The sequence below is a fragment of the Geospiza fortis genome, unplaced genomic scaffold (genome assembly GCF_000277835.1).
Source record: "Geospiza fortis unplaced genomic scaffold, GeoFor_1.0 scaffold283, whole genome shotgun sequence".
Classification (NCBI taxonomy): domain Eukaryota; kingdom Metazoa; phylum Chordata; class Aves; order Passeriformes; family Thraupidae; genus Geospiza; species Geospiza fortis.
Window position 1 is genome coordinate 572,660 of NW_005054571.1, and position 15,506 is coordinate 588,165.

General features: G+C 39.0%; 1 protein-coding gene across 7 annotated transcripts in view; it reads right to left on the minus strand.

The window, feature by feature from the left end:
- Positions 1-15,506, minus strand: part of MAP3K7CL (MAP3K7 C-terminal like) — a 31,672-nt gene that overhangs the window by 3,394 nt on the left and 12,772 nt on the right. For 6 of the 7 annotated variants that reach the window (XM_031064221.1, XM_031064220.1, XM_031064219.1 and 3 more), the window contains one exon: positions 8,719-8,834. In XM_031064221.1, the coding sequence (XP_030920081.1) occupies positions 8,719-8,834 (116 nt within the window). Of the gene's footprint in view, positions 1-5,050; positions 5,211-8,718; positions 8,835-15,506 lie in introns of those variants that run through there. The other variant, XM_031064225.1, reaches the window with a different exon arrangement.

Genomic DNA, 15,506 nt, shown 5'->3' on the forward strand with positions numbered 1-15,506 from the left:
TCCAGATGGAGTCACACAGTGCCTTGTATTCCCAGAGCTGGCCAGGAGCTGGAGTTTCCTGTATAGTTTCAACTGAAATTACCTCAGCATAAGTTGAGATAAAAGAGGTCTTAAAACACGCTGAAGGCATGAGTAACCCACAGAGAATCTAACTGCTCTCCCCTTAGTCACCCACCAGGCCAGCCTGGCCTCTGGGTTTCTTTTCCCTTTAAGTCAAAAATTCACCCATTACAGGAAGTCTCTTCTAAAAGAGGTTCTTTTGATCATTCTATCTCAGAGATTAGTTAATCTTTTAACTGTTCATAGCCCTGTGACTTTATTTCTCAGTCACGTCAAAACAGTATTTGTAGATCATCAGTGGGAAGTTGTTCATGCCTTCATAGTGGATAGATTTCACTGCAGTCCCTAAAGGAGCCCACTTGTCAGGCTAGACCAGTGCTTTCAGACAGGAAATTCCTAAAGCTCAGCAATTCTATTCCCACAGGTCAGAGTGTTCATGAAAAGATAACATTCCTGTGTTTGCTGATCACTTGTGTTACTTGTGGCTGAAAAGCTACCACACAGAGCAGCAAAACTGTAAATCTGCCTTTTGACAAACACTTCTGTGCGGCCTTCGTTTAGGATCAGGTTAACCTTCCTCTGTCTTTACTGCAGCTTTCAGTGATAGCAGAGTTTGCCCATGGTTTAGTTGACTGTTTACAGTCATGGTTACTGCAGTTCAAGGATTCACAAGTTAGAACAGATTCTTGGTACAGCCATTTCTACCAGCTGTGCTTCCCATAGATTAAAAAAAAAAAAAAAAGAGAAGAGTTGGCAGCTGTTACAGAATTTTTAAATCAGCCAAAGGCATCCTCCTATATGATAGCTTTGTTTTATACTACTGAGGTAAGGCAGAGCAGCTATGCTGCAGCAAAGCCTCTTCTGTTTCCTTTCACCTGGTGACAGGTGCATTCAGTCAGGCCTTTGAGAGGAAACATCAAGAGGGTATTTTTGCTCAGTAGAATTCTGTTTACATTTAACACAATATAGCTGTACAAGTTTTAAACACAGCAAGCCTCTAACAGGTTCATTTCTCTGTGGCTGGGCCATTCTAGATCAACCAGTTTTCACAGAAGTCAAGACGATCTTGCTAGACAGCTCCTTTTCATGGGCCTGAGACCATGGAGGAATGATTTCATGTGAGAAATATATTCAGGGACAATGAGTTTTTACAACTCCAGATGTTTGGGGGTTTTTTTCTGGTTTATTGGTTGGTTGGTTGGTTTTGTTTTTGTTTCTCCCTGGACTTCCTCTGGAAGATTTTTATCTCTGGAGACCAAATAAGAACTTCTGCAGTATTTCTTTGCAATTATTCTCTGGTGCAATGTTGGACTGAAGGGCTAAATTAAGCTCTTTCAAATTACAGACTGTTAAATTAGAAGTGTCCAAACAAATGAATTCAGAATCATTCTTCCTTACTTTTCTTACACTCATGAGCTTTTTGAAAGGGAGATGCAGTGAACACACTGATTACTACGTAATCACAGCATCTTAAAAGTGGGTAAACCTTTTCTGTGGAAACTTTCAGGACTTGAAAAGGAATGGCATTGACCCTCCTGGACTTGAGCCAGGAGAGGCACAGACAGACAACGTGCAAACTCAGACAGCTCCAGTAATGAAGGTCAGCTCTGATTTGATGACATTCTCTGCAGGCTTGGCTTTCATGCTGCTCTCCAGTAATATTCAAGCAGCCCAGATAACTCCCTCCCCCCTCCCGAGGATTTAGATTTGCTATCAAACAAACTATAAATGCATTAAAATCAAAATACAATCATTGTTGTAGTCCACACTCTTGGACCTTCCTCACAGAAAGCAGTTTCCTTGCACTGAGGTAGTAAAATTGCCCACTTCTGAGTCAGCAGAACCTACTTAGTCCTTTCCCATCAGGATCAACACCTGTTTACAGGATAGGGTGATGTTTCAGGCTAATACTGTCAGCCTGCCACAGATCTAAAATTAGAGTACCAGGGAATTACTAAATGTTATGAATGGTGTAGTTTAGGAAGCTCACAAAAGGATGAGGACAGTAACTAACATTTACATCTGATCTAATCCTAGATTTGAACTTAGCTTTCAGAGGTTAAAGAACACCATGCTAAGCTCTTGCACCATCTAGACCTTGTTGTGGATGCTTAATAAATAGATGTAGCACTGTGTAATCTGTGCTTTCTGTTAATGGTTACCCCAAGTTTAAATATTAACAGTATTGATAAGGTATTTTCCAAACTAGTGCTGAGGTACTCAAAGCTTTGAGCCAATCTGTAATGTGTACTTGAAGGGTTCTTTTTTGGGGAGGGGTTTGGGAGGCAACATTAGTGATTTGCATCATAAACCCATCAACCACAAGCAGGAGAAAAACATAGCACTGTCTTAGGGAAGTTATTTCTCTTGTTCTGGCCTTAATGACTAAGCATGCAGAGAACAGAGCTCCTCAACAGTCATATTCACAAGGAATAAATACAAAGAAAAGTGACAGACTAAGCAGATAAATCTGCCTGGAGATACGTGTATTTAGAGATAGACTGACACAAGGAAAACAGTTTCCAGAATACAAAGACTCAGATCTGCCTTTTCCCCATTGTGAACAAGGTATTCAGGATCAGGCATCTGTGGCAGTACAGTATCTGCTCCAACAACTGCTGTGTACTGGCGGCCATAAGGTCATTTTCTCTTCCCACATTTGGCATGGCTTTCATCAGGGGGAATTATGAGACCCTGCAAGGTAACTGCTGTCTTGAGGAGATTGTCCTTGCCTAAGTCTACTAATAAATCAAAAAAAAACACCATTAAAGACATTAAAGTCTGCTTTAACATAAAAGAAAATGTGTCTCAGATGCTAACATATAAAAGGTCATAGAATGACAGAACAGTTTGAGTTGGAAAGGACCTTCCAAAGGCAAGGACACTTCCTCTAGAAGAGGAGGTCTCTCTTTGTATTAGAAAAGCTGTAATTTAATTTCTAGTATTTGGCAAGTAACATATATTTTGCATACATGTGAGATGATGAAAAAACAGGTCTAGAATGGGAAAATCGAGCTAAAATGTTGCCTTTAAGGTTTACACCAATCTTCTTCTGAAGTACCTAGAGGTCTGAAAACTACTTGTCTTCACAGTGTTGGGAAAGACACTCAAGAAACTGTACCTGGAGACATCCTCTGGACTAAAAAGCACAGAAACAGTCCTTTGGTCATGAGAGCAAGCTAAAACATATGAAAGGCTCCCACAAAATGAAGCAGTCATCTTCACTGCATGCTATTTGCCAAGAGGGGCAGTGGGATGCTGGATTTTATCATCAACAGCATGTCCAGCAGGAGCAGGGCAGGGACTGTTCCACCGTGCTGGGCATGGCTGAGGCCACTCCTCAGGTCCTGACTTCTGGTCCAGTTCTGGTCCAGTTCTCCCTATCAGAACTGGACTTCTTCTACCAGAGGACTTCTGGTCCTCTCCCTATCAGAGAGGCACTGAGGGGCTGCAGTGTGTCCAGAGAAGGGAACAAAGCTGAGGAAGGGTCTGGAGCACCAGGAGCTGCAGGGGCTCAGCCTGGAGAAAAGGCGGCTCAGGGGGGACCTTCTCACTCTCCACAACTCCCTGACAGGAGGGTGCAGCCAGGTAAGGGTTGGGCTCTGCTCCCAGGGAACAAGGGATAGGGAGAGAGGAAATGGCCTAAAGTTGTGCCAGGGGAGGTTCAGATTAGATATCAGGAAAAAGTTTTTCATTGAAAGGTTTGTAAAGTACTGGAATGGGCTGCCCAGGGAAGTGGTTGAGTCACCATCCCTGGAGCAGGTAAAAAAACATGTGGAGGTGGCAGTGGAGGACACACTTTAATGGTGAACAGGGAGGTGGTGCTGGGCTGGTGGTTGGACTTGATAATCCTAAAGGTCTTTTCCCATCTTAACAATTCTATGATTCTGTGTCTACTCTAATGTGTAAAAAAAGGAAAAGAAATCATATCCATGGCCAAGAGAACAAGTGATCCTAAACCAGGTGGTGATCAAATGATCTTTTCTGTAGATTTATATTAGAATTGTCTGGGGGAGGAAAAAGAGATAACCATGCAGTGCTAAGAATATAAGATACAGCTAGCAACCATGGCAACTCTAATATTTAACTACATAATCCAGGGTCATTATCTAGTAATAGCAATATAACAAGTGCTCAAAATAACCAGCCATCTCATCCCTTTCACCCAAAGTTAGATACCCAAAACCATCTGTTATGGAAATACGTGTGTGTTTCTGGAACATAAATTAAATTACATTCTGTGCCCTAAATGTGGTGTGTTCTCGCTTCCACACCCTTTTCTTTATTTTCAATCATGTCTCCCATTCCAGAGTGGTTTTTTCCCTTGTACTATGTATTGCTGGCATAAATGTGAAGAGTGTGAGTGAAGACAGCAAACGAAGCTATGATTAAATTAGCAAAAAAATCTACCCAATGTTCTTTCAAATTCTTGCTTCCTTTTTTATTCCTGAGTAACTTCTTTTCCCATCTTTATTTGCTTTGTCCTTTGATTTTCCCTTTTTTGATACAACCTCCTTTTCTTTCTCACATTTCCCATTTTCCCGTGAATTACTTGTCATCTTCTCTCCCACTGCCATCCTAGTACATTCTCTTGCCATGTATATTGCACAAAAGAGAACAAGTAATTAAGTTTGTTCTCACCTTGATGAAAAGCAGCCCTTGTCATTTTGCTTCACTGACTTTTTACTTTGGCTGTACTCGATGCTCACATTACACATCAAGCTAAGCAGAAGTAAAAGCCTTTGAAAAGTTGTAAAAGATTCAATGGTTTTCACTTTTATTAAAATAATAAATGTACAACTTGCTATGTCTTATAAAATAATATAAAAATATACCTGTATATATTATTTCATGTAGGACAGGTTACACTGAACTTTGGAGGTTGGAACAAAAATTATTTAAAGTAGAATTAACTCTACTCCTTTTTTTTTTTTTTTTTTTGCTAAGAAGCTCTAATACCTGTACAGATATGTGTCAGGTTAACATTACTTCTTTGTCCTAGCCAACAAATAAAAAATATTTGCTCGATCCATTTTCCGCTTTTTTCTGTCAGTCATAGCCTTCAGCATCCTCTATGTACTGTCACAGGCACCACAGGTACAGAAACTGCCAGGTGAGACTTGTCATTGGAATGACACAGGTGAATGGATCTGTGGAGAGAATTTGGGAGCACTGGCAAGGATACCATCCAACAGCATTTGTGATTGCCTTTGGTAAAAATGCAGACTGAAAAACGCTTATAAAAGCTGTTTGTTCCCATTACAAGGGATGCAACTTGATCATTGTCCATTTTATCAAAATAGTATTTAAGAGAAATAGACAATAGATAGTAGGTGTAGTAGACAATTGGGAATCTTCATTTCCATACATTCAAATTCAAATGTAGAAGAAGACACCCACAGCAGGGGCAAATTTAAAAAATTGCAAAGTCTATGTTTTGAGTTTGATTGTAATTGGTTTTGAGGCTAAAAACTTGTGCATCTCATCAGACTTTTTAGACAAGTGAAAGCATTCTTCCCTTTTTAAAACGGAATATTCAATACTTCCAGTGATGGGGCAGCCAGGGCTGTCTGGGAAACCATTTCCAGTGCCCCAACATCCTCACAGGGAAGAATTTCTCCTTAAAATCCAATCCAAACCTACTCTCTATCAGTTTAAAACCATTCTGCATTGTCCTATCTCAGCATGGCCTTGTAAATAGTCTCTCTCCATCTTTCTTGCAGGCTCCTTTCAGGTAGTGAAAGGCCACAATTATGAGGTGCATATATAAGTGTATACATATATAAGAATGTACACATGTATTTATATACACATATGTACTTATATGGACACACACAATGCAAAACATGCATGCCACCCCAGCCATTATAATCCACTCTTCATTCAGTATATGCTAGTCCCTAAACTGCTTTTAACTCTCTTACTGTAAGTGCTGAGAATGTTTTTAGACATAAATCAGTGAACATGACAGCAAAACTCCCTTTTACTTCTTGCTTATTCCTTTGCCTCCACACTTATACTTCTTTTCTATCTAGCTTTAAATAAAAATCAAGTCTGTCGTGTTCAGGTTTGTTCGCTTACATGTGTGTAAAGTTACATGTGTCCTAATAACTTTTTAATCCACCTTTCAATTTCAACCAAACCATGTGGTAAAGAGGTTCCAATTAGTTTCTAGAGGGTTTAATAAAAACAGACTGCTCCAGAAAGAAAAGATATGCAATGGAGGAAGGCAGGAGACTCACTCCAAAATACTACAAAATGGATAATCTACTTGGAGGAAAGAGTTATAAACAAGCCACATCTGGAGAAAAAAATATCTTCAATTTGCACTTGCAGTTTGTTAAATGCCAAAATCAGGCAACCATAGTGCACCAGCTTGTGAGGAAATTAAACATCCTTGATCCCAATGCTGTAGGATCGCTTTTTCAGATTAAGACACATGGGAGGTGTGAAAGGTGCTGCCCTGATATTTGTTATGTTTGGGCGTTTCACAGCTATACAGCATGTGAATAGAAGGCTACAAATATGTAATTAGAAAGTACATGTGGGTCTCAATAATATAATTCCATTTGCTGCCTTATACAGCCACTCATAACATCTGTTTACTGGGGCATGGAATTCCCAGAACAGGTTCAGCAAAGACAGCAGCGGTGGGAGCCTCCTGACATTGTTCCACTGTTGACATCCACTGGTGGAATGAAGGAGAATGCCAGCCTGAAGCCCTTTAATTCATCCAAGATAAGCAGCTCTGAGAGGCTGACCTCTGGGCTCAGAGATTGATTAGGATAATTGTGAGTTCAGGTAAATAATTTTTTGCATGTACTTGCCATTCTCAAGAACCAAACCATTTCTAATTTAGCTAGTACCGGAGACTTATAGATAAAAAAATTGCATTCAAACAGCAATTTTTTTTAAATTCTGGAAAGTTCAAAAATATATGTGAACGTCTCATTTTCATGGGCTCCAATCATTCTTCATAAATAGGCATAACTGATTCAGAGTTGTGCCAATAATGATAATAATAATAATAATAATAATAATGGATTGATATTAGTAGACTCGAAAACCAAAATGATTGAAGGCTACCTTTGGTGTTTATACAACTAAAGTCAAGCACTTAAAGAGTCATTTAATATTTTATATTGTGCTTGGATTTTCAGAGTAGACAAAGACACACGGTTTCCACTGAATTGATTGCTAAATACATATGTAAGCAGCTTGTATCAGACAACCAAATTGAAAAATCATTGCAAATTTAAAATAAATTACTTATCTTCTAATCTTTTTAAAAATACTAATTACTTTTGATTGGCCAAGTTCAATTAATGGTGAATCAAATGCAAACACTGCAAATATGAATCAAATGCAAAATGCATTTTCCCATGACATTGGTCATCATCTTTTTTAGCTTTTGTTCCAGTCTGTCAGCATCTGAGTGCCACACTGATCCTTCAGTGGAAGGGGGTTTGCAGTGGGAAATTTCAACTAGCTTTGACACTTTAGGCAAAAAGTAACTATATTATGGCTCTAGCCATCAACCCAGGTAAAGACATCTCACTTTCTTACCCTGCATAGTTTGGATTCAGGGAGTTCTTTGGCTGTCTTGTAAGACTACAGGATTTCAAGTATCCCTCTTGCTTCTGCAGCTGAAGATTCCCATGGATGCAAACTTGGCTGAGCTGCAGGGTCAGCTGGGCAGAGATTTCACTATTCACCTTCTTTCCTCTCTCTGAATTTCTTTTTCAGGTTTCTTGTGGAAAGGGACCAACAGCCAGAGTGCACTTTGCCATTTAGTAGTCAGGCAAAAGATGACAGGGCTGTGGGTACAGGCCATAAACAAGAAAAAAAGCCTCCAGCTTATTCACTTTGGGTATGAACACCTGAAATGCCAGTGTATATTGACCCAGTGTACAAAAAAACATGTTTACTAATATTGTCAAGGATTCTAAGCCTAAATGAGGATCCATTTTGTTCTTCATTAAAGCGCGCAATGTTTATTGAAAAAACTAAAATTGAAAAGGAACCTACACCAGATGAACTGGATTGTTACGTGACCTGGAGGCTGCCAGTGAAGCTTTTAGGGACACCCACAAAACTGAACTGTGACAGCCCTTGGTGGCCCCAGTAGGTCCTACAGAGGAATGGCCAACTTGTGCTCATCAGGCAGAGGCACGAAACCATGGGATCACAGGATGGCTTGGGTTAGAGGGGACCCCCAAGATAATCCAGTTCCAACCCCTGCCATGGGCAGGGACACCTTCCACTAGACCAGGTTGCACCAAGCCCTGTCCAACCTGACCTTGGACACTTCCAGGGATGGGGCAGCCACAGCTTTTCTGGGCAACCTGTGGCAGGGCTTCACCATGCTCAGAGGGAAGAATTTCTTCCCAATATCCCATCTATCCCTGCCCTCTGTCAGTTTGAAGCCACTCTCCTTGTCCTGTCACTCCAGGCCCTTATAAATAGTCTCTCTCCATCTTTCTTCTAGGCTTCCTTTAGATACTGGAAGGCCACAATTATAAAATATGTATAAATAAGTATATACATATATAAACATCTGTATAGAAGGTGAGAAAATACAATGTTAAACTTCCATGTTTCAAACAGGGTTTTACAAAGAGAATATAGGACAGTAAATCCTTTGGGAAAGTTACTCACTTTCTTTCTTCCAGAAGAGCAATTTCTTTCTTGACCTCGTGGTACTCTTCTGCTATTTTGCAGTGCTGTTTATACACCTGCATAGATTCCTTAGAGTCATGACAAGGAGGCAGAGGCTTTAAGAAAAAAAAGAAGAAGGAAAAAACCCCACTGTTTTTTGAATGAAATATTAGTTTAAACCCCACATATTTTGAAAGATACAATATTTATCTGAATTCCTGTGAGAATACCTAAAGAATTTTTTTCCCCTTAACTTCTGTATATGGCCAGCTATTCCTAGTGATGACCTTTCAAGGAAGGAAAAAACCCAAACCAGTTCCCTGCATAAGAATATGTGTGAAACTTCAAACATATGTGTAAAACTTCAAACATTGTGAGCATTTTCAGAACTCTCCTTGTCAGCTTTGCAAAATATCCCTGAAGATTTTTCAAAGAAGGATTTCTCCCTTGCCTCCCTCTTTTTCAGCTAGAGTGATATGGAAATGCTAAAGCTCATGCATTGATCAGACCTATCACACACATCTTTACACTGCCAGGAACTGACATCATTGCAGCAACATCATCTTTTTTTTTCAATGTATACTGAGTGTAATAAATACGGCAAATAAAACCAAGGTGTCCTAGGACTCCTCAGGTAAATTTCATCAAAATCCTTGCAAATACATTTTGGTTAAATGTAGGTGCTTTTTGCTCCTTAAAAAAGAATGCATCTTCATTCAGGCTTCAGGCTGACTGTCACATTTTGGTTATAATACTTTCAGGAAGTATTTTTAAATTATTAGCCATGAATCTATTGACTGTAAATGAACTCCAGATAGCATGCTTGAGCCACCTGTTTGAAGTAAAAGGAAACACTTAAAATAGTTAATTTACTGCCCGTTTAAATAACATCCAATTGCCTTCCACAATATTAGTAGATTGCTTTGCATTTCTTGCTGTCCTACCTTGACTCTTCTGTGTAGTATAATATTCCCTTAATGACATTATTAGGAAAAGAAAAGCACAACTAGGCAGACTTTTCCTATTTATGATCTTGTAATTCTTTGTTCAATCTAAATTGAAAATTTTAATTTTACTAAACATGCTCAGAGACAAAGATGAAAAACATTTTTGTTCAGGAGGCAGAGTGTGGTGGCTTCAGACATAACCCAAAGCACAGATGTAAGTAATGTATGCAGCTTGCAAGTACTTGTAGTTGGTATGTAATTCCTCACTGAAATTTTAACAGACACTCATATTCCATAGTCTAAATTTAAAACTGCTGCAGCAGAATTGTTTCACAGCACATTGTTTCATTCTCCCTGATCTTGGAGATTTTGGGAACCCAGGGAAAGATGAATCTAATCCCTAGAAAAGGGCTTTTAATTGCATTTCAATGTGGATGAGCAAGAGCACCATTCATATAGCCACCCAAATAATAAGCATAAATTTAGCAAGACTGAATATAGAACCTCAGTGCTCTAATCCAAGAATGTGTGGATGAGCCAAAGCAGCATCTCTGCTATCTACCAAAGATCAGCCACCAAGTGTGTCACAATAAAACAATTTCAAACAGTACCAGGGGAAAGTCCCCAAACAGTGATACTTCAAAAGAAAAACACAACAAAACAAAGCAGAAAAGACCCTGGATTTGCTTCCAATTTAGTTTCCACTAATCTAGCTGGTTTAAACCAGTTTAAAAATTAAAACAGCACTCAGTTTCTATATTCCAGCTTCCCACTCAAAAGATATATATAGAGAGCTAAAAATTATCAAGTCATGCTGAAACTCAGTATCTAAGGCTCACTTAGAACCAGTTGCTGACTTTTAAACCCCTTCCTATTATTGTTTCCTCTTCAGTGACATTTTCTCTTACACTGAAAATTTAGCACTTAAATTAAACTTAAAATGAATTAAACAATCAGTTTACTAATTTCTATTAATAAAATTCTTTTCAACTTATCTGATGGTAGTAAGCACTAGATCAAGAATCTTTTAAATTATTAGTGTATTATTTTTTTAAAACATAAATGTTACAATGTTTTCACATGACTAGATAGAATATCATTGGATCATATAATGGAGTGGTTTGGATTGGAAAGGACCTTCAGGAGCATCAAGTTCTAGCCCCTCTGCTATGGGCAGGGACACCTTCCACCAGACCAGGTTGCTCCAAGCCCAGTCCAGCCTGGCCTTGAACACTTCCAGGGATGGGGCAGCCACAACTGGAGAATTTGCTTTGCTCCTCTGTAATTTGGAAACCACTAAGAAAGGCTCCAGAGATATTATCTACAGCATCCATGAGTAGTTTCTGGTCAGTAGCATATGAAACAGGCTTATTTAGCAAACACTTTCTCCTGCAATACCATGGGAAAAGGAGAGATACAAATCTCCAGTGGAAGGATTTTTTTAAACAGTCTGTGGCCAGGCAATGGGAAATACTGCAGATACTGCAGTACAGAATGCCCAGTGGCATTCCATGAGGTCTGTATAACATCTTTATGTTAAGGGATTGCAAGTTTACCAAGGTGACTAATTTCAGAAGGCCTCAATAAAGTTCAAGTTGCAGTATGTTTTTTTTCACTCAGAAGTAAACAGCCATACTTTACTTTCCTCTTAGAACAGCCTGAGCTTGCTGTACCTTGCCTGTCCATAAATAAATATAAATAAAAGCATACCTGCTAGACAAGCAAAAAACATCCCTGCCAAAGTAGGTTACATTTAATGGCCACAGTTTCTGCTTCTAATCCTGTTTATTTCAGGCTTCAGTGTCATCCACCCTCATTTTCCTGATCTGACAAAATATGCACAATGCAGCATCTCTGATCTTGTTCACAAAGCTTGTACAAAAGCTACAGCTGTAAGTTATACTGGTGGTCTGTCCTATTAAGCCTGATTTTCAACAAGGTCTGATGTTTCCTTGTGTTTTGTTGAGTAACTCACTGTAACATTGAGAAATGTTCTACAGAATTCAGCAAGTAGACACTAAGAGATCCTTTTATAGACCATCCTGAAACTGCACATATATATGTAGATCTTTACAAGACATATGTACTGTTTATTTAGACTTTTGTTCAGAATCCAGACATAAAAGATGACGTTGGAAGATGACGTGCAAAAGCAGTTCATGAAGAAACAGAAAATCACAGAGCGTTTGGGTTGGAAGGGACTTGCTTTCCTTGCAGGAGAGGTGTTCCTTTCCTTTAATCATCTGGGTAGCCTCCTCTCTGCCTGCTTTTTAAGGCAGGTGAAAGGAGGTCTTCTAAATTAAATATTTGCTAGGGTGACAAAGAATGAAAGTTTTCAGGTTTGGGCTTTTTTTTTGCTTCACTCACTGACGAGTTCTTTTGCCTTGCCATATGAAAATCAGCATTCCATATCCACAAAAGCTGTATAGTTGGCAGTGCCACTCAACTGTTCAAAAGCTTTGAAACAGTTGATTTTTTAATTCACCATCATTGCACTTATGTGTTTAACTGTGAAAAAAAATTAAAACTTTCTCCTGAAAAAGTTGAAGTTTCAAGAAAAAATTGTATCAGGCAGTTTTTCCAGCTCATGTGAACTTGTCTAGAAGTCTTCAGCACTGGTGTAATTAAAGAGTGGTGTCTTGCTTTTTGTAAATTTGGTAACTTTCAGCTGAACTCTTCTGAAAAAGTGGAAAATCCAATATTTTGAATGTGGCCTGTGTTCATTATGTGGCCTTGTGCACTCTTCTATGATAGAAAAACCCACATTGTGCCAAGCAAAAATGGCACATTGCAGCTACTTTTTGTTGTGTAACTGGAACCCTTCCACTAGTTTCAGATACCCATCTTAGGATGCATCTAGTCTAGTCTAGTTTTACTATGAAAGTAAACAGTTCTCTTTCTTCCAAACAATTCAGGTCAACTGGATGAGAGCAATTGTGAGTATTGCTCTCCTTCCTGGGAGATTTTGCATTCTTTTCTAACCTTAGTGTGATGCTCTGACTTGGTGAACATGCATACATGTTAACATACATGCATAAAATGGTCTTACATAATCTAAGACCAAAGTTATCACAGCAGCATTACAGGAGACTTATCAAGTTCATAGGCAATCAAATCTAATTATAGAGCAACACAGTCCTCTAGGAATTCTCATGGAAACCAATACATAGCAAAAAAATTACAGCATCCTCTTTAAAAACACAGTATGCTTTTACACTTTCTAAAATTAATTTATGTGTCCAACAGAAATCCTGGCATTTAGCAGAAGCAAATAAAGTTCCAGACTAAACAAGGTTTCTGCTAAATGCTTAAATCACACACAGCACACTGCCCCTTTAATAACATTTGCATTACTTCTTTTCTATGAGCATTTTCTATTAAAGTGAGAAAAACTATCCTTTGAATTAAGGTTGAATGTTACAAATGGTTGGAGTTTTTTCCCTGTTGCAGCAATTTTACAGTCATCTAATGCAACAGATTTGTAACACAAAATATGACATAAATGTCTCTCAAGCTCACGATTTCATGAGACAAGATCACAGAACCATTGAATTGTTTTGTGTTGGAAAGGACTTTAAAGATCCCCTCCTTCCAACCCCCTGCCAGGGACACCTTCCACTAGGACCAGGTTGCTCAGAGCCCCATCTAACCTGGTTTTCAAAGATAAAGAACTATAGAACACCCTGTGTGTCCATAGGTGACTTCTTCCCTCTTCAGGATCAAGCTCTCAGCTGGAATAAAGATTTTGGTGGGGAGCAGAGAGATGAACTGAGCAAGTCTCTGGAAGTGTTGGAATGGGACAGGCCATGCACAGGGCACAGCAATACAGGTATGAACACCAGATACCCTCCTCTCCATTCAGTGACCTGAACAACAAGGCCTTGGGTGCTGAGGTATGTTTCTAAATACAGCACATAACCCATAGTAAAATTTCTGCCAGAGGGTCACTGTGCAGCTCATCAAGGAAGTGCCTTGCAAGGACCCATCCAGACAAAGCAAAGGTTAAATTGTCCCAGCGACAGAGTGCCAGGTGTAACCAGCCCACCCTTGCTGCACTGCCCACCAACCACATGGTGCACACACCGCAGGGGGAAAAACACCAGAGCTCAAACAAGCAGGTATTGCTTGTCAGTGAGAAGAGAATAATTTCCAACACTGCAAACAAAAGGAATTGAAAACAAGAAGTTTTATTGAGTTCTGTTTCAATGATAACTTAGCATGAAGTTATTTTAGTTGTGTGTGTTTTGCTTTTTTTTGTTTGTTTGTTTGTTTTTAATGATAAAGCTGCAAATATAGCTTGAACTGATCTGTTCTCATATAAAGGGCTTTCATGTCACATATAAATTTTGATTTAAAGTAGTTATTTTTTTACAAATTGCTTCTTGGAATGTGTAGAAAAATGTAACATTCAAAAAAGTAATTTGAAAATAACATGTTAGTCTGGAGCTAGCTACTACATCAGAACACACAGACTGATCATTTTTGTTCTTTGGAAAGAAGATGCAAATAGAACAGTCCTTTAATAAGAGTCCTTAGCAAGAATGAACTTTTTTGCTAAGTCTCCTAGAAAGACCTTCTCTCCAGGCAATTCCACGTCCACCTCTGTAGAGCTTGGCCAGCAGGGTTTGTTACCCTGCCAAGGAGAGGCTGCACTGAACTTTGCCCTGCCATTTGATACTGCTGCCCAGGGAATAGGTATGGAAGAACTGTGGGAGGAAAAGTGGGACCACTAGGTAATTCTGTTCAAATAGCCAAGTTGTCTGCCAAGGCCTAACATAGGAGGACGAGAGCTTGAAGCCCAAAACAGAGGTGCAAATTGCTTGGTACTCAGGCTGTGGTCTGCTGCCTGCATGCATAGAATTCTAAGGCTCTGATTTTCCAAGTGACTCGCTGAACTTACATAGCTTTCAAGCTGCTTTCAAAATCCAGCTTAAAGATCAGCTAATTTAGGCTTTTTGTTTGTTTGTTTTTAAAACAGGTTTCAAAATTTTCCTTTGTATGCTTGAAACCTGTAAAGTTATTACTTTTTTAAACATGCCTATTACTATACAGCCACATAACCTGCATTTATAGTTTGCTTCTTTAAATAAAATTCAAATGTTTTTGACTGTATTTATGGGACACTGATGAAAATCTTGTGGCTCTCAGATATGATATTTTTATTATGAACACATGTACCAGCATTCTTACAGATTCAAGCATTTCAGGCTGCTGTTGCCACAGTTGATTAAAAGGTTCATTTACACGACCCTTCATGTGTGTGATCTGTATCAATGCGCTTCAGAACAGAAAAAAGCATGGATGGAATGACAAGGGACACCACCATTCACTACTTCTGCAGGTCTTGGTGAAGCCCATTTTACCTGTTTCTGTCATACAGGAGCTATCTCTTTCAAAGCTGGCATGAATTGCAAGCACATGCCACAGAGTTCTGACAAACCCGCAGCAGTTTGGATTGCAGCGATTGAAAAAACCACAATTAATAAGAAATGTAATACGGTAAACTATAACTTTGTAACAGCTATTGCTTGTTTGAAATTTTAAAGCAGATTAAAAATACTGTAATTACATTAAATAGTTATCACATGAAACTGTAATCCAGGTTGACAAAAGCAAGGAAATTCAAGTTTTTTTTGCTAAATTTGAATGCAATGTTATCTCTGCATCAGCTCAGAGCCCTGTGTTGACTTCACTGCCCTTGGATGAACATAAAGGCATTGAATATAAGCATATACATAAGATTGAAAATGAAAGGATTAAGTGCTACCACAAATTTTATACTTTTAAGTGGTTGAGTCAGGTAGTTCTCGTAAGTTATCTTTTCAGCTATCCTGATATTAC